The sequence below is a fragment of the Lissotriton vulgaris genome, chromosome 4_1 (assembly GCF_964263255.1).
Source record: "Lissotriton vulgaris chromosome 4_1, aLisVul1.2, whole genome shotgun sequence".
Taxonomy (NCBI): domain Eukaryota; kingdom Metazoa; phylum Chordata; class Amphibia; order Caudata; family Salamandridae; genus Lissotriton; species Lissotriton vulgaris.
In genome coordinates, this window is record NC_141691.1 from 891,395,793 (window position 1) to 891,421,194 (window position 25,402).

The window sequence follows — 25,402 nt, forward strand, 5'->3', positions numbered from 1 at the left end:
ACCGCGTCGTTTTTCACCTGAATTTAAAAATCACTCACACCTAAAACAGTATGAGCACACTTTGTCACATGTCTCTTGACACTGGAACTAAGTCACACGCTATCTCCACCAGGATATTAGCGTTTTGGGTCTATAAGTCACGGCACAATGTCACCTACATTTAACATGTGATTTAAATGTAATGGACCTGTTTCTTCATCTTATTTCCCCTTAGGCTAAAGAGGCTTAAAATTAAAAAAGGCAACCATTGCTTTGTCCTGATGATGGACCCCATTATTTAACAAGGGGGTCCGAAACGTCGTCGACCCACTGTGTACCATATACGTTTGGAACTCTCAATGTATAATTATGTAATGGTACCCACAAGTAATTCTCTGTTCATAATTGGAATTTCACAGAGATTGTTGGTTTTGCCTTGCAAGCCCTTTGTGTATGTTGTTGTCTATGTATGTTCGTGGTTGGGTACAGGCTTGTGCCCCACCTACGTGATTTGTTGAAGGTGTTTATATGTTTGACATTTTCTTGACTGAAACATAAACTTTGAAAACCTCTGCCCGGCTGGGTACGTTTTCACCAATATAGTACTGATTGAGTCTATATTCATTGGCACTTATTTTCTTGCCAGGGACTATTGTTGTGTTTACATAATAAGCTCCCCGAGGTCCCTCGCTGATACTAATTGGGGTCCCCTTGTTGTTTAAAATAGATAATTTGCGCAATCGCTTGATTGCAAGGGTCTTCTTGTTCCCTTCCACTTCACCTAAGTGGGTCCTCCCCTCCCTGCCCCCCACCCCCCTGTGGTTCACTGCTCACCGCACCTTGTTATGTCTAACGACGCCCCCCTTTATTCTTTAGAGTATATTAAAAAAATCTGTGAAGGCCCATCTCTTTTCACTGATCTAGAGGAACCCACAACGGTTGCAAGTACTAATCTCAGTGAGGATTTGGAGAAACAGAAAAAGAAATATGTCCGATTGGAACTCATGACTATTATGCTGACAGACTATTTAAGGTCCAATACAATTCCGCTAGGTCTCCAGGTTAGAAATATACCAGGTGTGTTCACTGATAACCCTAAGTACATTCAAGGATTTAGCAATATAGGGACTACTTGTTCCCGACATTGGCTAGTTCTAGGGATTGAAACCGCATCCGAGGAACTCAAAAAACTAGATGAGATAATCAAAGATCTAGAGAAGCAAATATCCGAAAAAAACACCAACACTGAAGCTAAGAAACCCCTTGAGAAAATTGATAAAACAGTACAGGAGTTCCATAGAATAGAACAAAATAAAAAAGCCAACAAAGTAAAGAAGGATATTAAATCCTTTACCTCTGAACGGGCATACCCCTACCTTCAGAAGGATTTCTACACTAATAGGAATCTCAATCAAACTCAGTTTACACCCAGACCTTGGGGCCGCTATAATAGAAGAAACACAGTTGTTGGGTTCACAGACTCTTCAGCCGATTCTTCGGATAACTCAGACGGTGGGGAAGGCCCGAGTGCAGGCCCACAAAGACAACAGAATCATTTTTTTACCCAGAGGCCAACAAGAACCCCCCAGGAGAGGCCGTGTAAAACAACAAGCACGATGGCAGAACCCTCCGGGAGAACGACAGACCCGGAACAGATTCTACCAATGGGGAGAGAGGCAGTGAATACAGAACTTACAATTCCTCTCTTTAACCTGTCTAGCCATACACTTTCTTCTCATGAAATCTCTGTCCTTAGTAAGGGCTTATCTTTTGTCCCTACTACCTACCCTAATTTTCTTGATCTACAGTCTGAACTCATGTCATTCTTTCGGAAAATTAGGCTACGGGCATATTTTGAACTCAATCCTTCTGACCCGAAACCGGTCTCTACACCATTTAGACCACCTTCCAAATTTTCCCCCATGGCTGGGATGATTCCAAAGGAAATCCTTACCTTTGAGAAGGTGATTCTCAAAGAAACCACCGAATTGGCCAAATCTCACATCTTTGTCACATATAATATCTCGGTAGATGAGAAATCAGCCATCTCTACCCTCAAGAATAACCACAATCTAATCGTTAAACCGGCTGATAAAGGCGGTGGAATTGTACTACAAGACATTGATAATTATAAAAATGAGTTATTCCGTCAAGTTTCCAATACAGATCACTACTGTAGACTCTCTACAAATCCCACCAAAGAAATTCAAGCACAAATCAGAACCATCACAAATGAGGCTTTGGATAATGGATACCTAAGTAAACACGAATATGACTTTCTAAACACTCCTAATCCCAGAACACCAGTAATTTACACCTTACCCAAAGTGCATAAAAACCCTTAACCATCCCCCAGGACGCCCCATTGTATCGGGTTGCGGCTCTGTCTTGGAACCTTTGGGTCATTATGTAAATTTCTTTCTGAAGGACTTTGTCCCGACAACCCGTTGTTATATTAAAGACAGCACCCACATGATCAACCTTGTTGAGAATTCTCCATTTAACCACAACACTGAGACCCTCTGCACCCTTGATGTTGAATCACTATATACAAACATTCCCCAGAGAGAATCATTGTTTGTAATGGAAACCATCCTTAACCAAAGAACTCGTCCTCATAGAGTCCCTACACTTTTCATAATTCAGCTCCTTGAAGTCTGCCTGACACAAAATTTCTTTGTATATGATAACCAGTACTTCCAGCAGATCCGTGGAACCTCCATGGGAGCAATTTTTGCTCCCACGTTGGCTATTCTCTACATGGACTGGTTGGAGTGTCACACGATTCTGGTTGACAGTAACCCATTCCATCAAGGTATCCGTACGTGGAGACGTTATATAGACGATATCTTTATGATATGGGATAATGACACCGATGCCTTCCCAGCCCTATTACATTGGCTTAACAACAACTGCAGTGGGCTTACATTCACATTGACTCACAGTAAGACCTCTATCCCTTTTTTGGACCTGACTATCCAACACGAGAATGGCCTACTCTACACCTCGCTATATCACAAGCCTACTGAGAAAAACACGCTCTTAAGTTACGACAGCTGCCATCCTAGGGCCCTAAAAGATAGTCTCCCTTACTCACAATTCCTTAGGCTGCGCAGGAATAATTTCCATAAAGAGGATTATTTCCATGAAGCAGGTCTCCTAGCCACCAAATTGAGACAAAGAGGTTATCCGCGCCGCCTCATAAAAAACTCCATGAAGCGAGCATGGTATTGCCCACGTGAGACTCTTTTGACAACTAAACCCAAACCTACTACTAATAAATTGGTGTGTGTCACAACATTGTCCAGTGTGTCGAATAAAATGACAAAAACCATCAAACATAATTGGCACATTTTGAATTCGGGTCAATTAAACTGGGAGCGCCCATTGTTTGCTTTCAAAAAGAATAAAAACATTAAAGATCATTTAGTGAGGGCAGCTTTACCCTCCCCTGCCCCACTGAAAAGAACTATCAATGACCATTGGACAACTACACCGCTTAGGGGCCATGCGAAATGTGGTACATGTGTGGTATGCGAGTTTACTATTGAGAGCAAAGAATTTGTGTATAAGGAATGCAAAAATGTTTTGAAAACTTTTACAAACTGTAATAGTTGCAACGTTGTGTATGCGATACTTTGCCCATGTGACCTCCTTTATGTTGGTCAAACCAAGCAAAAAGTTAAACTACGAATTTCGCAGCACAGGAGCAGAATACGGTGTAAGACCCCTAATGCTCCCTTGGTTGAACATTTCATCTCCAAAGAGCACACGGAAAATGATATCCGGTGGACCATTATAAACCAAGTGACATTGCCACCAAGAGGAGGTGATCTGAGTCTCCTTCTCAACAAAGAGGAATTGAAATGGATAATACGGACTGATAGCCTGAATTCGGGCCTAAACCAACAAGAGGACTGGACAACACTAATCTGATTATGGACTTCATATTTTAATTACGTGAATGAACAGTCTGGCCTTCGCCGTAATACTGATGAAAAAATCAATGTACTCTGATGTAATTAATGTTGTTTGTAAATTTCACAGTCACTACCTTCACTAATGTCACTGCGCCACTTTTTCTCTATGATGTTTTTTACCCCCTTTTTAACCTAACTTCCTCCGCCCAAGATGGCTGCTGACATGGTCCCTCATTTATGTCCATCGGACTTTTTCAACTAAATCTAAATTCCCTCATCCATAATGTCCGCTAGTATGGTCCTTCGTTTATGCCCATGACCCTTTTCCAACCAATGGCTGAGCGCGTTAAAAGTACTCCACCCACATGACCTCACGAACCAGGAAGTCCAGCATTGCCGACTGATCCGGTAAGCCCCGGTTATTCTCCCTGCTATTTGGCGCATAACTCTGCCCAAATGCCCCGTACTGACTTTTCCCCCCCCAATTCCTCTGTAGGCTTTCCCCCCCTGGTTCCAGGAATCCAGCGCGATTCGGCGCTCCCGGCAATTTCCGGCTCAAAAGGTAAGCCCATCTCGGTAATTACCGACTTATGCCTCTGTACAACTATTTTAGATTCCCTCGGTTTAGTAATGCTTTTTATGCAGGTACAAGCGGAACGATCCTCCTCCGCCCCTGGACACGTGAATTTACTTTTGGACACGTGGAATTAACCCTTGGTAAGCCGCCCCCCTGTCTTGCATTAACGCCCAAATTAATGAAAAGTTGCTCCCCGCCCTAACCTTGCACAACTTTTTCTCTCCCAGAAAAATCCGACACTCCGGATTCTCACTCTTCTGATATAACGAACCTCCAGCGCGCTTTTATTTGAGCCTGCCCAGTACCAATCTGGTGAGCCCCCTAACTCTTGTAAAAGCAGGATAGTTATGGATTTCTCACCACGACTCATATCGCCGTTTTTTCACCCGCTTTCATCGAAGCACTGTTGAGTTTTCGAATCTGCCAACAATCAATCCCACTTTAATTTCTTTAAAATTGAGCATGGTGCACCCTGAATATAATCTAGCAGCAACCTCCGCCTTGGCATTATTTTCACTTAAAATTGCTCAGTATCACCGTGTCGTTTTTCACCTGAATTTAAAAATCACTCACACCTAAAACAGTATGACCACACTTTGTCACATGTCTCTTGACACTGGAACTAAGTCACACGCTATCTCCACCAGGATATTAGCGTTTTGAGTCTATAAGTCACGGCACAATGTCACCTACATTTAACATGTGATTTAAATGTAATGGACCTGTTTCTTCATCTTATTTCCCCTTAGGCTAAAGAGGCTTAAAATTAAAAAAGGCAACCATTGCTTTGTCCTGATGATGGACCCCATTATTTAACAAGGGGGTGCGAAACGTCGTCGACCCACTGTGTACCATATACGTTTGGAACTCTCAATGTATAATTATGTAATGGTACCCACAAGTAATTCTCTGTTCATAATTGGAATTTCACAGAGATTGTTGGTTTTGCCTTGCAAGCCCTTTGTGTATGTTGTTGTCTATGTATGTTCGTGGTTGGGTACAGGCTTGTGCCCCACCTACGTGATTTGTTGAAGGTGTTTATATGTTTGACATTTTCTTGACTGAAACATAAACTTTGAAAACCTCTGCCCGGCTGGGTACGTTTTCACCAATATAGTACTGATTGAGTCTATATTCATTGGCACTTATTTTCTTGCCAGGGACTATTGTTGTGTTTATATAATAAGCTCCCCGAGGTCCCTCGCTGATACTAATTGGGGTCCCCTTGTTTTTTAAAATAGTGACTTACTTTATTAACACAGTCAAGCCCCAGTGGGCATGTTTGTAACTGCAAATCCTATAATGGGCTATAACAACAAATCAAGTCTCAGTGGACAGATTTTTACTCGTAAATTACACCTCTACTGTCAACTTCTCCCAGTTCAAGCCCTAGTTGGCATTGTAATGCCTGGTGTATCAGTGAAATTAACTATCCCATTTCAGAGTAGTCATACAGCATAAGTATTATATTCTTCTTCTTATTCTAGTCTTGGTAGTTCAGAGAACACGGTCCTAAACCAACACTGTACAATTTGCAACACCATCACAAATCTATTCGTCCAAATTTTAACCGCAGTGGGTGTATATATAAACAAATAACACATATTCCAAAAAAAAAGTCCCTCAATACAAGGGTAGTAAGTACCCCATAAAAAAAGAGTCTCAATTGCTATGCAACTAAGTTGCAACACCCTTCCGGCAGATATTTTGCTCCTTTCGCCTTCCACTTGCTAATGAAACATGTCTGAAATCTGAAAATTTCAGACTAAGATTATAGCAAGACAGCCCTTCCGGCCATGAATGTGCTAGCCAGATTAGATTTAAGACAGAGTTGTGTGTGTAGTCATACCAGTGATTCTTCCAGTTCAATATATTAGACAAACTTCTAAAGGTGATACATTTTGCTCTCGGAATAGGAAGTCAAAACAAATTGAAGACCAATAAAAGGAACAGGAAGATGGTTACTGCTGCCTTCAAGCATAGGCATCTACATATTACATTTCTAACTATAGCTCGCCTGCCTACTTTACTAAATGAAGTGTTTAGTTCCTTAGAATTCTTTTCATTAACATATAATAATTTTGTTGAAATGTTACTGGGAATGTAGCTGACTAGCTGGAAACACAACCCTGTGAGAATAAGACTACATGTTCACATCTTGATTGTTGTTTTTCTTTCCTTTTTAGTTTGCCCAGCAGATAACTGGGATGCGATTCTGTGAAGCAAGTGCCAAGGATAATTTTAATGTGGATGAGATATTTTTAAAACTTGTTGATGACATCTTGAAAAAGGTAAACCGCTAACTGTGCTGGGAAGTCTATTTTAATTTAATCTAATTTATGTAGCTGCGATGTGACACTCTAACACTTCAACGGGATCACGTGATCGTTTAAAAATAACAGTTTTAATTCGGCACCTGGCAGATCATGTTCACTTCAGTATTGCTCCTCAGTGGAAATAGATGCCATAGATATTATTGTATTGCATTCTTTACTGACTGACCTGCTGGCTCTGTACTTCTTGATTAGTCTTAAGATCCATAACTTTTTTGCAAGGGTAGTCATAAAACTTGCCATTTCTTTTGATATTTTTCTGTGAGAATTTTCAAATTTTAATTTCTTGAAAGACTTTTATATACTAAATATCTGTCTGGGAGACTAACCTTGCTTTCAGTTGGGTAATTTAAAGGATTTATTTTTCTAGTGGTGCCTTTTGAAGTCTTCGATTGTAGTGTTAGTTTCCTTTCCTGAAAACACGGTATTATGTGCTGTAGTTTTAGTAATAAACCCATATATGATGGTGTGTCTTTTGACTTGTTGGAGCAGACGTTTATTATTCAAACTAGTCTGTATTTCTAGGATTCAGCATGGCCTGCTGGGTGTAAATTTCCACCCTTATCCTATGTGGAAAAAGTTTGGAGAGTAGTTGGTAATTACTCTCAATATGTTGTTGTGGATGTAAGCAGACTCACAGGTCATTCCAACCCTGGGTAAACTTCTACGCCCCCTATCAACCCCTATATGGCCCGATTATGAGTCACACGGTACAGGCAGGTCGGTACTCACCTACATACAGTCCCATGCAGTAATACTTTACCAGTACAATGCGATTACAAGATTATCCTCCTGGAATGGGTTATAACTGTTCAGAACCGCTCTTACCGGGCGGAACTCTGCACACTATTCCTTTTTCTCTGGGTATTGTTTTTCTCATTTACCACTTGCTCAGAGCATGGGGGCTGCTGTAGGGCTAGTGGGGAGGATAGTGAGCAGAGTGGAGGAGGGCACGGGAGACTGCAGTCTGGAAGGGGAGAGCACTACATGCTCCCATTGTGCCATGGCTGAGGGTAGGGTGGCGGCAGGAAAACAGCAAATTCAATGTGGGACTTCTGCTCTGCTTCTAATTGGGACCTATAAAGATTTACATAAAGGTGGCAAAATCAAAACCTTGTTGGGAACACCCAACTTTGATATAACATGCACCCTGGCATAATCAGAGAAGCTATATATACTTGCTTTTATATACTGAAAATGCAGTCATAATTTCAGTCCTCTGCATGGCACCAAAAGGAACATGTAGATTTTCTTACAGGACGGGTAGATATCAAAAGTACCTTGTCCATTTGCCAAGTAAATGTTTTAGAAAATCCCACTCACCTGCTTGGTAACGTCTATGCCTTTCTTTCCGCGTCTTCATACCAGATCCAGAGTTCACCCCCAATTTTTTCTTTGTGGGGGAAAAAGCTTTTCCTACCATATCTACCTTTTCCAGTGTACAAGGAAGCTACGTCCCTCCTAAACCTTGTTGTGACTCTTGTACGCAGATATTTGTGACAGATCTGCATGAGGTTTGCCACTGATGGTTGGGTTTGGGGCAAGACTTCAAGTCCTGTGAGGGGGTTGCTCTTATGAATCTGAAGGTGATTCTGGAACACTGAAAGAAGTCCCTGAAGTTCTGATCCCAATAAAAGTTGATGGCATGGGCACTAGTGGGTGCTCGGCAACATGGCTACGCCGTAGTGCAGCTCCGCCAGCGGACTCACTAATCAGCCCACTATCCTGCTCCCTAAACGCCATCCGTGACAAATAATGGAAGGTAATCGAAACTGGATGGAAGGACAGAGGGCTGAGGTGGTTTGTTCACGGGCATCGGTCCGGATTGCTGAGTTCTGCTGATTGCTGCGATTGTGGCATGGTACGAGACATGGCGGTCCTGTGATATGGCTGGGGCCTTCACCGTAGTCGAGCAGCTGCATGTGGATCAAACTATGTGTTGAGCTGATTTGATAATACCCATGCAACTTACCAGCGTTGTGAGCGGATCCGGACACCAGCAGGAACCTTGTGTGGAGCCGATCAGTACAGAGCCAGGGCATGAAACACTATTCTGAAGCGTGTCGGGTCCTCTCCACCCCTGGCAACTACTGCGTAATGCCAGAGGGGCTCTGCGAGACAATCGCATGGATTCAAGGTGAGGAGGACAGGCTTGACTAATTACGTGCCATGGAACGGGCCCCTTTAACTGCACTGAATCTGCAGGGTGGCACTGAATACGCATGACTAGCCCAGGATTGCTGAGTCCATGTGAGGGGCCTGCGTCTATGGACTGCATGTTTGTGGAGGCGCCGTAAGATTTCACTCCAGGCACCGCATTTCACTGCTGCACGACACCCTGTTGAACACGAATAAGCCCACTGGCAAGTGCAGCGACTCAAAAGCCTGGGGACCCAAGCTGTTTGCAGTGCGGTTTATGAATAAAGTTGCTTGTCACCCAGTGCTGTATGTCTGAACTGGTTCTCACATTTAGTGCTGTGGGCAGTTGCAGGGATGGCACTATAAGTGTTGCGCTGACGCTGGGTGCATCTCCCCTCCCCCAACCTGGCATTCGCACGGAGGCTATGAAGTACTGTGGTGTCACACTTGGGGAGCGCTCGTCCCGCAGGTGCAGGCTTATGCTAATTGCTGGAAATTGCTTCGGTCGCCAACGGGAGAGGAACCCAGCATGTTGCATGATAATTTGACACACTGCTCGCGGAGACGATAGGCACGGCTGCGCTGTACGGAGGGGCAAATATGGGTAAGCAGGTCAAGAATCAACCACGCCTCAATTTTGAATTGCAAAAACCTGGTCGTTGCAGAGGGCTACAAAGAATTCTGAGCTGGATGCACCTTCAGAGCATCCATTGTTGCTTGAGGCAACGCTCCTTGCTATGCAGAGCAGTCTGCAAACTATAGATGGCTAAGTTGATGCTCTTAACCTCCGGATGGATCATATGTCTGTGAAGCTAGACAAACATGCTGCCAGGCTGGGAGAAGCTGAAAAACGTATATCGGATGCTGAGAATGGCACACAGCATGTGGCTTCCAAATCTCTGGACATGGAGAAGGTGCTCGCTGTTATTCAGGCCAAAAATGAAGATTTGGATGCTCGGTCCCAGCGAAATAATTTACGAATTACTGGCTTACCGGAGTCAACTAATACTGGTAGGCTGGAGACCTATGTCGATGACATGCTACGGGAGATCTCTGGAGCGGAACACCTGTCTCTGTTGCTGATTATTGAAAGAGCTCATCACTCCCTGGTGGCTCCTCCTCCTCCAGGGACCCCATCATGACCGATTATTGCCCATTTGCTAAACTACAGGGACTGTGATTCTGTGTTGCGTATGTCCCGTGAGAAAGGCACCATAAGCGATCATAACTATTATGTGGCTTTTTATCCAGATTTCACCACCGCGGTCTAGGCGGCAAGAAAGAAATATCAGCCTGTGAAAAAGATGCTAATGGTGGAAAATGTGCAATATCCCATACTGTATCCAGCTCGGCTACTTATTGGACCATAAGGCAAAGCCAAGATCTTTACCAATCCCAGGCCGGCTCTGGTATATGCAAAATCCATCAAACGCAGCAAGCATGCGGCCTCTGATGCACCGGTGAAGAGCTGTAGCCTCGGCAGGACAAGTGCCTTGATGTACAGTAAAACGAGGTGAGACTGACAGTTTAAATAATCTATATGTTGTCACGGATGTGCTACCGGGATCTTAGCTCAATGTATTTCCCGCCTTTGTCCACGACCCAACTGAATACCAACGGGGTTGTGAGTATTGTAAACCGATATTACTGAATCGTTAAAATGTTTGTATCCTTCACAGACCTGATTTTAAAGTAGTTGAGGGAGACTTTCTAGGATGCTTGGCCACCTCCCTTTTCATCTAGGGAGTTAGATGTGCTCTGGCGTTCCCCAATGGCTGTACCCCGCATTTAATTATGTTCACATTGTACATTCGGATCTGCTTTTTAGTTCATGGTATGGCTTTGGCAAATTGGATATGCTGAAGTGGGTGGGGGGAGGGAGCGGGAGACCACGCTATAGGGGTAAGTTGTATGTAGTTGACTGGAAACCAAGATCACCATCACAATACTGCTCTTTGTCCTTGTACACGGGTGAAATATTTGTATCATCAGATAGTTTACATAACAATGCTGGATAAGGAACCAAACACTTGCATGACATGGAATGTCCGTGGGTTAAACCCCTCCCCCCCCCCCCCCCCCTCCCCAAAAAAATAGGGCAGATACTAGCTTATCTTGATAGGCATGGGGTCAAGATTGCCCTCTTATAGGAGAATCATCTGACCAAACAGACCAAGACCAAGATTGCCCTGACGTGGGGAGGGTATCAGTTGGAGTCTTCATATGGAAGAGGGGTCATTACACTCCTAATGAAAGGTTTTGCATTCACCATTATCAAAACATGCAAGGATGATGGGGGTCGATACACTATTGTTCATAGTAAGCTGGGGGATTCGCTTATAACCATTGTTAATGTTTACGGGCCCAAAACTGATAAACCCTAGCTCTTTCCAGACATTCTCATTGTGCTACGCGATTGGCCTGAAGCGGAAATTCTGTGGGGAAGCGACCTGAACACACACCTAGACCCCAACAAATATAAATCAAGTAAGCAGGACAGACACTCACCTAGGGCTGCCTAGATCATAAATGATGGAATGGTTGAAATGGGACTTGTAGGCACGTGGCTTTTCCATAACACCGATAACCTAGAAGGCATGCACACAGCAGCGCATGGTAGCTGGTCCCGGCTGGATTATTGGCTGTTAAGTGAAGGGGCGAATGCCTGGGTATCTACCATAGCTGCGTTACCCAGAACTTTATCCGATCACAACCCAGTCAAACTCCCTTTACATATCCCGACGAGTGGCCCTTGCCAGTTCACATGGCGGTTCCACTCTGAAGCTCTGCTAGACCCGCTATATACTACTAGGATTAGAGAAGCTATAGTCCACTATTTTGACTTAAACAAGGGATCTGTGGATAGCGCTGCAACTCTTTGGGAGGCCTTACTATCAGTGGCACTTGCATCAGTACAACTGCAGGTATAGTTAAGGATATTAGGGGTCAAATCACTAGAGTGGAGAAGGCGCTGACGAGACTTGAAGGGGATTATGAGTTGCTTATATATGCCCATACATTATCCCAAATTAAAGACCTAATATTAGAGCACAGCGAGTTGCCAGCGGGAGAGATTCAGTATCTTTCCAAGAGACGTGTAGCTTGAGCATACAGCGAGAGAGGCAGACCAGGGCATAACCTAGCCTCCAAGATTAAATATAGAACTGAGCATCATGTCCTAACAAAACTTACAGATGATACAGGTAATGATCACTATACACCGCAGTTAATAGTTGCACCGTTTCGAATCTGCTATGCTGGGTTGTACACTTCACAGGGTGATTCTGACCCCCAGGAATTAGATGATTACTTGGCAGATATCGCTTGTGCGTGGTTAGCTAAGGGACATCAAGATTAATTAAGCCAGACGATTGAGGCCACTGACATTTAAGAGGCAATTTGTTTGTTGCCAAACAAAAAGGCACCCGGACCAGATGGCCTCGCATCCGAATACTATAAAGAGTTTGCAAAGGAGCTAATACCTACTTCTGTTAGACATGTATGAGGAAGCATACGAGGAAGCATATGAATCAGGCAGGCTACTGCCAACACTTAGACAAGCCCTGATAATCACCCTTTAAAAAAAAAAAACAAGACATCTTCCTGCTGTGAATAATGCGGCCCCTGTCACTTATTAATTTAGATACGAAAATCCCTGCAAAAATTCTGGCCAATAGGCTTCTACCTCTAATGCCGAAATTGATCCTACCGGATCAGTCAGGTTTTATTCCAGAAAGATCCAGGTAACACAATTTGCGCGCGATCTTTGCGATATTTCATTTGTTCAACCCCGATCTCCAGGCTGCCGCAGATATGTTGGATGCGGTCCAAGCATTTGATGATTCTATTGAAAGGAGTTATATGTTACAAATACTTTAACACATGGGGTTCCCTGAATTTTTTAGTAGATGGGTGCGTTTGTTATACACTGATCCCTCTGCGGGGGTACGAGTAGATGGACTTGCATCTGAGCCATTTCAGATTAGCTGAGGAACAAGGCATGGGTGTCCTCTTTCACCACTTCTTTTCTCCATAATGCTGGAGCCGCTGGCTTGCATTGTAAGACAGAGACACAGAGAGGCCCCCCTCCAATTTGCACATCGTCCAGTAGGCATATTGTTTTTTTGCTGATGATATGGTGCTGTCCGTAAAGGAACCCAAGAGATATTTAGCACCTATTCTACGTGAGTATATTCGATTTGGTCGCATTTCGGGGATCAGCATTAACTAGAATAAATCTGTGTTGGTGCCTCGAACAGCGAATACTATTCATCATGCTCTGGAATACCATCACATGTGGTCGTCCGACCCGATTAAATACCTGGGAATATGGGTGCATCGTGATCCTGAGATAGTGGTCAGGGAAAATTACGGCACTGCATGCACTGTGCTGGAGCAACAGGTGGACGGGGATCCGGCTGTCCTCAGCTGATCGCATTGGCCTCATTAATATGGTCGTTCTGCCTCGCTATTTGTACCTGTTCAGTAACATACCAATAAAAGTGACCCAGCAGTTCTTTACTAATGTGCGCTCGCTGCTGGTGCAGTTAATTTGGGGAGGAAACAGCCCTGTGTGGGTTGGAACACACTTACCCTTGATTATAACAAAGGCAGCTTTAATGTGCCGGATTTGCATCTGTATTATCTCTGTATACTATTGTTATAGCCATCATGAATTTATTCCACATGTGGCGCTGGAGGATGGAGATGCACACCTGATTCCATTTAAGTATATACTGACACATTCACGTCGAGTTACCCCTATACATGAATTCAACACAATAAACTCCACAATTGCAGCTTGGCAGTCTATAGAGTAACTTGCTGCGAAGCTCCTACTGTATGCCCCTTCGCTCCCACTGGCACACCATGCAGCACTTTTGGTCACACAAGAGGAGGGTGCAATGCACTCCTTGAAACTGGCTGGTATAGACACAATGCAGGACCTGTACCCAAATGGTAGTTTTCTCACGGCATAGGAGCTGTGCTTGTCATCTGTCGGGCTGTGACATGGATGTCAGTACATACATTCACAAGCCTTCACAGCCAGGTCCCAAAAGATGGCATTTCGCTAGTTCGGACCTCCATGACTTTTTGGTGTGAGCCAACTACAGGCTCACCGCCTTCGGGAGGTACTGATTTGGTGGCCAATCTGTAGGTGAGTAATCTTCAGTCAGAGATATCATTCAAAAGAACAAGTTACTTACCTTCGGTAACACTCTGCTTGAGGCATATGAGCTGTAGATCATATGCTATGCATAGATCTCCATCTAGTGTTGGGTCCGGATTTTTGCACTTTGTTTTTGTTAGAACAAGTCTTTCCCGTCACAAGGTAGGTGACTCCTCCTTTCGGTGATAGTGCGCATGGACATCGACTCCATCCTTAGATTGTTTTTTTGAGCCATTGAGTTTGGATGTGTTCTTCTTTCCCCCCGGTTCAGCTCAGTTTCTCGGACCCCTTCGACGCGCAATCCACTACCCTCGACTATATTGTTATCGATCGCGGTTCTCTATTCGTCGCGTATCGTCTCACCTCAAAAACTTCAATCGGAAAACTCGTGGCAGGCCGTTGGTCCTACCCGCGCCGACCGTACTAGCAGTCGATGGAACGGACTCCCTTAAAGTTATGTCCCGGGTGTCCTGCTAAATTTCCACACACCGACTTGCACCAAGTGTGCAACCTTTACTTGTCCCCGGAATACGACAAGAAAGACTGCGACACGTGCCGATTGTTGCGATCGAAGAAGATACTTTGTGACCATCGGGCTCGAGGTCACGAGATGCAACAACAAAGCGGCTCTGCACCGGATATCTTCAGTGAAGATACCGACACAGAACATCAAGCTCACTGAGCCGAGGAAGAACAACATATCTCCCTGTCTGAAGTGAACTCCGACATGGAAGAAGAGGAGCAGGTTACTCGGGGACAACAAAGGCTCTGGTCCCTCCTCTGCCCTCGGGCCAAGGTCGACACCAACAAAAAGTTTCCGACGCCCCTCCCTCGGGCCCGGATCCGAAACAGAAAGAGAAGCCTTCCGGCTTGGGCTCGAGCCAACCCCACTCCGCAACAGACCCAACACCTTTAGTGCCGAAACTCAAATCCTGACATGTGGTGGTCACAATACCATTGTTGCTGAAGATTCCACCTTCCACAAAGAAAGGCTCAGGGCCCAAACCTTCGATACTGTCTAAAGAGCCTCAGACAGATGCCACGCCGTCGGATCCGAAGCAGAAAAAACTTGTGATCAACTCTGAAACAGGACATATTCATGCCACTCTTCCAAAAAACGGAAGATTGACCTACCAGAGGACTGCCATATTCCTCTTAAAAAGAAGAGTGTGGCTATTAACCCTTCTCCTCCTTACATTCCACCTCCTTCTCCCACTGATCCCAATTTGATTATCACACCATCAAACTCACCATCACTTTCACCTGACCAACAGGATGACTGGGATGGGGACGAAGATCAGGATAGGCCACAGGACACTGTCTCTTGGGAGGATTACCATGCTGACCCAGATACAGACAATGACCCTGATTTGTTACCCTGCCCACCTGATAATAACATTGGGTACATTGAGCTTCTTAACGGGGCTGCTCCATATCCTGGGGTGGAGCTCCATAAAGAGCCTTTATAATAGGATTTCCTCCTTGAAACACTTACTACTTCTCAAAGAGCAACTCCTACCTTACCAATGTTAAAAGGCATGTTAATACACACAAATCAGGTATTTAAAGATCCTGTACGGGCACGAATAATTACACCTAGGGTGGACAAAAAATATAAACCTGCACCCACCGACCCGGTTTACATTCGAGGCCAGCTGCCCATAGACTCTCTTGTCGTCTCCAACGCTTGCAAGGGAGCCAACTCTCACACCACAGGGGAGGCTCCTCCTCCTGATTAGGAGTCTAAGCTTATTGATGCCTCGGGCAAAAGAGTGGCTTCACAGGCTGCAAGTCATTGGCGTATTGTCAACACTCAAGCTCTACTGGCTCGTTATGATAGGGCTCATTATGATGAGTTGGAAAAACTCATACAATATTTACCTGACAAACACAAATCTAAGGCTACTGACCTTATCCAGGAAGGTAAACTTATTACTAATACATCCATTAATTGTGCCCTAGATGCAGCAGACACAGCAGCGTGTGCAGTGAACAGCAGAATACTCTTACACGGGCATGCTTGGTTAAGAATATCAGGCTTCAAGCCAGAGGTACAAGCCTCCATCGTCAACCAACCGTTCGATAAGGAGCATCTTTTTGGCCCAGTGGTTGATACCTAGCTGGAAAAAATGAAAAATGACATGGAGGTCGCAAAGTCCATGGGGCCGTTGCAGTTACCTGCCTCTAGAGGTTCCTTTAGCTTCTCCTTTTACAGGGGTGGTTCCAAAACTGTAGCTACCGGAAAATCCCTCCTCCTCTTATAAGTGCAACAACCAATCCCCCTCTTCAAGAGGTTATTTTAGAGGACGTTTTAGAGGAAACAACAATAAGGGAAGAGGCACGGGCAACTCCACACGCAGTGACTTGTGACTTCCGTCCGCTTACCCCCCCCCCCCTCCCGATCCTCCCCCGACAGGGGTGAAATGTCCCTCTCAATTCCTACGTGTCTGGAATTCAATCATCTCAGACAAGTGGGTACTACAAATGATCCAATATGGTTACTGCCTGGAGCACAGACACTCCAAATATTCTTCTAAGATTATATACAATGTCACCTGAGCTTCTTACCCTTCTAAGGCAAGAGGTTCTTTCTCTCCTGGACAACCACGCTATAGAGCCAGTCTCATTATATTTACTTTTTAATTCCGAAAAAGGACGGCTCTCTCAGGCCTATACTAGTCCTCAGAGAACTAAATCTGTACATTCAGTCGGACCATTTTCACATGGTCACACTCAAACAAGTGCTCCCACTCCATCAGCAAGGCGATTTTCTGTCAACTTTAAAACTAAAGGGCACCTACTTCCAAATTCCCATCCACCCTGCTCACCGGAAATTCCTCAGATGTGTGATGGACGGCCAACATTATCAATTCAAAATTCTCCCATTTGGAGTTACTACTGCACCCAGGGTTTTTTAAAAATGCCTGGCAGTAGTTGCGGCTCATTTAAGAAGACAGCACATTCACGTCTTCCCTTACTTAGAAGACTGGCTAATAAAAGCCAGATCGCAGCAAAGCTGCCTACGCCACACTCAAAAACAATCCAACTGCTTCATGACCTTGGGTTCACTGTAAACCTTCCAAGTCTCATCTCCAATCGTCCAACACACAAGTGTATCTAGGAGCTACAATAGATGCACAAACAGCTCTAGCGTGTCCCAAGCCACTCAGAATCCGCAACATGCAGATTCTAATTTCTCAGTTTCAGCCTCATAACTTGTTACCAGCTCGAGTGTTCATGCAATTGCTAGGAATCGTCTTGCATTTTAATTGTTCCTTACACAAATCTTCAAATGCTTCCCCTACAGGAATGCTTGGCATGTCATCAGTGGAACCAGGCTCAAGGTCAGCTATCAGATCTAGTGTTGGTAGACTGCCGCACCTATCGCACTCTGCAATGGTGGAACATACAAAACCTTTCCAACGGGCGGCCATTTCTCGATCCAGTTCCACAGATAGTGCTAACAGCAGACGCATTGTTCACTGGTTGGGAAGCTGATCTACAAAAACCTACCATTTTAACTTCATCTGGTAGGCAAAGCTGTCCTGATTCATACAGACAACATGACTGCAATGTATTAGATACAGAAACAGGGGGGGGCACTCTCTCCACCTCTCACAGCTAGTCCAGACCATCTGGAGATGGGCCATACCTCACAAAATTTATCTCCTTGCAGAACACCTTCCAGGAGTGAAAAACCAGATTGCATATCTGCTCAGTCGTCAACGACCACAAATCCACGAATGGGAACTCCATCCTCCGGTTCTCCTCCCATTCTTCCAAATATGGGGCTTTCCAGAGATAGATCTGTTCACCATCCACCTAAACGTAAAATTCCCAAACTTCGCATCCAGGTATCCACACCCATTGTCTAAAGGCAATGCACTATGGATGGATGAACTGGTCAAGGATATTTGCTTATACTTTTCTGCCTCTCCCACTCATTCCTTTAGTGCTTCTGAAGCTCAGACAACAGTCCCTGACACTAATCTTAGTTGCTCCAACATGGGCCTGTCAACCCTGATTCACAACCCTATTAGAGTTACCTCTAGTTATTCACCAAAAACTACACCTTACTCCCAATCTCCTCACTCAGAACCATGGAGGGATAAGGCATCCAGATCCCAGCCATCTCAACCTTGCAATCTGGCACCTAAAATCCTAGAGTTTGTCTATTTTAATCTTCCACCAAACTGCATGAAAATCATCAAAGAGGCTAGGCGCCCTACCACAAGAGCATGCTATGCAGCAAAGTGGAAGCGATTTGTGATTTACTGTGACAACAATCACATCAATCCACTCAACGCTTCAGTACAGAACATCATTTGTTATCTATTACATCTACAGCGCTCTAACTTAGCATATACATCCATATGCTTACATCTTGCTGAAATAGCTGCATATCTGCAAAACAGACCGCACTTGTCTCTCTTTAGAGTGCCTGCTATTAAATCATTTATGGAAGGACTTGTCATTCCCCCAGACTCCCACCTGCTCCAGTGTGGAATTCGGTCTTGCAAGGTTAAAAGGTCCACCTTTTCAGCCATTGCACAAATATGAACTACAATTTCTCACTTGGAAGGTAGCCTTTCTCATAGCCATCACTTCTCTGAGAAGAGTGGGTGAGCTTCTGGAGCTAACCATACAAGAATTCTTTTTACAAATACACCAAAACAAAGCGGTTCTTGGGACTAACCCCAGATTTTTACCTAAAGTCATTTCTGCCTTTCACATCAACCAATCTGTCTTCTTCCCTCAGCCAGATTCTGTGGGAGAACGTGCTCTTCACACGTTAGATGTCAAAGGAGCATTACTATACTACATTGAAAGGACAAAACCTTTCAGGAAGACCAAGCAACTTTTTGTTGCTTTTGCTCCACCACATAAAGGCAATCCAATATCAAAATCAGGTATTGCGAGGTGGATAATTAAGTGCATTCAAATATGATATGCAAAAGCAAAACGCACATTGACAATTCCTCCTAGAGCGCACTCTACCCGCGAAATTGGGACTTCTATGGCATTTTTAGGAAATATATCCATAGATGACATCTGCAAAGCTGCAACATGGTCTACATCACACACATTCACAAAAACACTATTGTGTAGATGTGTTAGCAAGACAGCAAGCTAGTGTGGACCAGGCAGTTTTACGGACACTATTTCAGACCACTGCAACAGCTACAGGTTAGCCACCACTTTGGGAAATAACTGCTACATAGTCTATGCATAGCATATGATCTACAGCTCATATGCCTCAAACGGATCATGCTACTTAACCAGTATGCAACTGTTCTTGGCATATAGATCTGTAGAGTCATATGCGCCTCCCCGGGTACCTTTACCTGTTGCAGTTACTTAGATACACTATACATGGACATCTCTCTTTACTACTCTTACTAACTCAATCATCACCCTCTGTGGCAAAGCAATCTAAAGATGGAGTCGATGCCCATGCATACTATCACCGAAAGGAGGAGTCACCTACCTCGTGACTGGAAAGACTTCTTCGAACAAAAATAAAGTGCAAACATCCGGACCAAACACTAGATGGCGATCTATGCATAGCATATGACTCTACAGCTCTATATGCCAAGAACAGATGCATACTGGGTAAGTGGCATTTTCCTTTTGGTGAACAGTGATCTCATTAGACAGATTTGCATGAAGCTCAAAATAGGAAGACTAAGCTAAACATAAGTGTCTGCTCAGCGTTGTGCAGGTCTGTGAAACTGCACAGTTATCAGCAAATAATTTTTCTTTTTTTTTCTTTTACTCCCTCTTCTCTTTCCCCCCCCCCCCCAAATCTAAGAATACTACATGTAGATTCATTTAACGGGATCAAAGTTATTAGCACATGAACATGTTTTACCTCCTTTTTAACTTTGCCCTCTCCTACACCGTTTTGGCTCTGCGTGAAACTTGGCTATATCCATAGAAGAATATAGATTCTAAGAATGCTGCAGTTTTTTGCAAATCAGCATATTTGTGAGACACTATTTTAACTGTACCCCCCTTGATAGGCCAGCACACATTTAAAAACGCACAACATAAGCTAAACATGATAATAGCCTGCCTTACTTCATGCAAATTTGTCAAATGGCACTGATAATTAAAACCTTTTCAACTGTCAGTATTACTCTATATTAGAACATTAGAATAATGAGCACTCCATTGCAGACAGTGGAGTGCTCCGGGCTTCTACGGGCCAGTAGAAGCCCGCAGAGCAACATTCTAATGTTTTTTTTCTCATTCACAGCTACTGCTGTAAACAAACCCTCTCGAAGCCCAAGGGGATTTAAATCCCCTGGGGCTCCGGTAGGCCTATGTTTAATTTGCGATTGAACAATGATCTAACAGCCAAAAGACTAGAATGGAGAAGTTTAAAAAGCTTGTAAGCTGCGAAGTAAAGCAGCAGCCTCCTCTGTCTTGTTTCTAATGAGATTGGGACTCTGTTCCATAGCCCGGGCTATTTGTATAAATCTGGGTTCCTCCTGCAGACGAAGGCTCCTCTGTCTCCTTTTACTATGTATGAAGGGTATGGAAGACTTGGGCGGTTCCCCCGCCGCCGAGACCCAGTAAGTGGGTTATTCCGTTTCTTCAAAGCAAAGGCTCAACTATGAGTAAAGTTCTAGTTACATCTCAGGTTTGATATAATTTTCATCAGTTTTCTGTAGTGGGGAGTAATTTTCCTGTTGAAGGTAACATGGTAGACACTCAATTCTTCTCCCTTCTTAATTTTTTTGCCCATTTGACAGTAGGTCATGCAAAGCTAGAAAAGGAAATAATTATATATTCTTATAGAGACTTCAAACAGCAGATTCCTCATCTTGTGAATATTCCTCAAGCATCCAGCTGGATCCAGATACTTGAAAGCTATACTCCTATGCTCCAGTAGGAGGCGTTGTGCATCTCTGTGCCAACGTTCTTCCTCTCCGGAAGTGATGAGCGGAGTTGCATGTAAGCACCACCCTTGCATGCTAACACCAGTTCCTTTTCTGTGCCTTCATACGCGGAAATGGAGTTACTCCTGGGTATTTTCAAGACCTTTGAAAACCTTCCTCTTGTACGAGGGAAAATGTCATCCCCTAGGACAACAGAGTTCAAGTTATGTAGGGACTGTTGCAAACAGATGCCTATGACAGTACCTCACAGAGTAGGTCTCTGGTGCCTTGCGTTGAAGCACGATTCCAGGGTCAGTGGTGACTACAGGCAGATAAATCAGAAGGCCATACAGGACCACTTGGTGAAAATGTTCATGCCAAACTTCTGAAAACTCCACCTCGTGACCTATCAAAGTAGAAAGGATGGACCCATTGCTGCTCAGAGTTAAACGCTATTCTTGGACTTCAGAAAGGGTTTCAACCTGCCATCCAGTCTCGTTCCCAGTGCCCATCAGAATTAATCCCAAGTCTAGTCTTGATCTTGATACCTTTAGAATTTCTGGGTCTGTGAGCAACGTTACAGCAAGCAGGGTCCTTCAGGGAGGTGAATCTATGCATTAATTGCACTTTACCAGCTACTCTCTGGTGCTCTTTTGTACCCTCTAGAACCCACAGAGGCCTCCAGTCAGGCTTCTGCTGGCAGGCCTCCTCTTGGCGCAGTTCGTACTCCTCAGCTCTGCAACTGGCGCAGCACCGGCCCCGGCTTAGGTTTCAGCACCATTCTTCGCGCTGGTTCCTGTTGCATCAAAGCCAGTGGAGATGCTGCTGATGTCAGGGTAGGATTTGCAGCCCATTGTGCTCCCCGATTCAGAACATAATCCACCTCAACCAAGGCCGTGCCTGGCTCCCACTGAAGATCAGCCAACAGGCAATTCTTCTGCTACTGTGCTCTTACCACGTTAGGGCCCAGAATTTGTGTCCTCTTTTCAGCACTGACTCATACAATGATCATTTTGATGACATAGATGATTTTGTTCCCCAATATGATGAGGAACACTGGTATGAAGAACTCCAAGACTTCTCCGCATACTGGCCTTATTTCACCTCTTTGACCTGCTACTGAGAAAAGACCCTCCTTTGCTATTATGCGCAGGGTGGTAGAAGTCTTAAACCTACCTCTGCCAACTACAAAGGTGAAGACTAATGGTCCGACAGAGGTTCTTCAGCCTGGTCAAATTCCGACAGAATTCTCTTACAGTTTACCGAAGCCATCACGGATAACCAGTTTGGTTATCCCATGGCTAATAGGCAGGTCACTCACAGCCATCGTTCAGCACCAAGCGACCCAGCTTTTCATATACAACATCTATGCCAGAGCTGTAAGGTAAATCCCAGTACATTCCCTACCACCCCACATGATTGTGAGTGAAAGGGAACAGACATTTTGCAAAGGGATTTTTCATCCCCAGCATTACTCTGTGTTTTTATGTTTTTTCACTAACATTTTGCCTTCAGACCTCCTATATTGGCTGACTTTGTTTTTGCTGGCCTTAGAACTGCACACTTTATCGCTACGGACTAGTGCTAAGTGCTTGTGCTCTCTCCGTAAAACATGTGGAATTGACTTATACCAAACTAGCATATGTAATTTATTTGTAAGTCCCTAGAAAAGTGGCACTACCTTTGCTCAAGGCCTGTAAATTAAATGCTACCCTTGGGTCTGCAGTACTGATTCTGCCACACACTTAAGTAGCCCTCTAAATATATCACAGGTCTGACACTGCAGCGCTTGTGTGTGTAGTTTTTAAACTGCCTTTTCAACCTGGCAAAATAAACCTTTTGCCAACCCCAAACCTTCCTTTTTTTAATACATAGGAGTGCCCTTAAGGGAGGCCTTGGACAGCCTCAAGGGCAGGGTGCAGTGTATTTAAAAAGTTGGACATGTACTTTTAGGTTTTGCATGTTCTGGTAGGGAAAAATGCTTACATTTTTCAATACTGCAAGGCCTACCTCTCCCACAGGATAACATTGGAATTACCTTATTACTATTGATAAGTGTACTTTTGAAACAGGAACAGGTTAACCCATAATGATTCGGGTCTCCGGAATCACAACTTAAAATCCTAACTTATGGTAAAGTCAGATTTTAAATTACAATTCTGGAAATGTTCCTTTCAGAAAGTTGCAAAAGAAACAATTGATGGAGAGAATGCTGGACAATGGAAACATTCACCCCCAGTCACAAGGATCTGAGTTTAATCCACCATTCTTTTGCTCACCACACCACCCCAGTTTGGACCCAGCCATATGCAAATCAGTCGTGATTATGGTAATAGTCCAGCCTAAACTGCCAAGCCAGGTCCTCCCTGGACCGGAAACAAGCATCCTGGGACCGGTTTCAGGGCATCACTCTTAATCAGCCAGGCTAGCTTGAATCCAGCAGTGTAGTGAGCACGGGAACCCTATCTGGGCATACCCTTCCCACATAGGGTGACTGTTAGATTTGGGAGTCACTAGTTGGCAGAGGCCAAATAGGGACCCTTATGTCTAGTTAGGGTAAGGGGCTACATTCCTAAAATAACCCTTGTTCGCCCCCTTGGTAACTTGGCACGAGCAGGCAGGCTTATCTCAGAGGTAGTGTGTAATGCATTTGTGAACACATACAGTAATACAGTGACAACACTACAGATGGACACCACACAGGTTGTGTTATATAAATAAGTATTTTTATACAGACTTAACACAAGACCAAACGACCAAAATCCACAATATTGTACTCAAAAATACAGTCTAAAATAGTTGAAAATAGCACAGTTCTCTCAAGTTGTTAATACGACACTTTACTCTCAATGTACCTTGAATGCGTAACGTAAGGAAAACAAAAGGGGTCGCAGGGAACGTGATGCGTTGGTTCCTTGCACGCAGGGGAGTGGATGTCTCGCTTCCTCACTGTGTGGGGAGGTGATGCGTCGGTTTCTTACTGCTCTCCGGTGCGATGTGACAAGATGGCACCTCGATGCAATACTCTTCTCCAGTGTTATGGGACACAATGGCATCTTGCTCGCGGTGCGACAAAGTGGATGCGATGCGTGCACGCCCGACGGCTATGCGGCAACTCGATCTTTGAAACCACGACAGGCCCTGCGACTCGCTTCTCCGGTGATGCGACCGCGACCTCTGCGGTGGCGGCTTGTTTCTCCGGTGATGTGCCACGCTTAAGGGATGAGAAGATGGCAGCAGCGGCTCGCTTCTTCGGCGATGCGACGACAGCTTCTGCGGCGGCGACACGCTTCTCGACGTTGTCGCTCTTCCAGCTCTGAGTGACATGCAGTCTCTCGGAAGGGCCAGCACAACAGCAGGCACTTAAATCCCCAGCAAGGGAATTCAGGGGGGAGCTGGTTGGTGAAGTCTTGTATCCCTGAGACTTCAGGCAGGAGACAAGCTCTAGTTAAAGCCCATGGAGATTCTTCTTCAAGTTGAAGAAAAGCACTCCGAGTCCTCTTCTCCTTTCTTTGGCAATGAAGCAACCACTGCAGGCCAACCCCCAAACACACAGCCCAGGGGTAGTCTCCTCCTTTAGCTTCCCGCTTCTTTTCCTCAGCGAAGGTTGTCTTCATTCCCAGAAGTTATCTAAAGTTCTGGGGTCTGGGTCCCATCTTTTATACACCCAAATCCTTTGTCTCTACAGGCAGAGCGTGTCTGCACCTATTCCAAACCAGTTCTGTTCAGTCCTGGAGAGCTTTTTTTCACAGGACTCCTTTTCATCCTTTGACAGTGTTGGCCAGGGACATCAGACATACCACAGGAGGTGGGGCCAGCATTGGCGAAGGCAGGCCCAGCCCTATTAAGGTCTCACGTGCTCACCCCCACCACTCTACATGCAGATGGGTCTATTCAGCCCTGTACTGACTCACCCTGTCTCCTGGAATCCCCAGCCCCTGTCACTCAGACTCCAAACAAGGAATACACAACCTAGAAGAGGCAGGATTGGACAGTTATTCAAGAAAATACCTACTTTCTAAAAGCGGCATTTTCAAACAAAGAATGTTGAAACCAACTTCACTAAAAGATGCATTTGATCATTCTGAATTCAGGCATACTAAACTCGAATTGCTACCCAGTTCCCTGAGTCAGTTAGGATTATAAGAGGTTATAATCAAACTGCCCAATCTGGCCTATGTGGAACAGGTACCCTTGCAATAGTGAAAAATGAAAATGGCTGTAATTCACTATCCAGACATGCCACACACATCGGGGCATGTCCTACCTTTTACCTACAATGCACCCTGCCCTTGTGCCTACCTTAAGGGTGACTCATATGTATAAAAGGGAAGGTTTAGGGACTGGCAAGTGGGTGCACTTGCCCAGTCAACATAACAGTACCAGACAGCACACAGGCT

The 25,402-nt window shown here is 44.6% G+C and overlaps 1 protein-coding gene across 1 annotated transcript in view; it reads left to right on the forward strand.

Annotated features, from left to right (window-relative positions):
* The window catches only part of RAB12 (RAB12, member RAS oncogene family), a 199,230-nt gene that overhangs the window by 157,314 nt on the left and 16,514 nt on the right, over nt 1-25,402 (forward strand). The window contains exon 5 of the mRNA XM_086965178.1: nt 6,663-6,767. Coding sequence (XP_086821304.1) covers nt 6,663-6,767 — 105 coding nt within the window. The remainder of the gene's footprint in view (nt 1-6,662; nt 6,768-25,402) is intronic.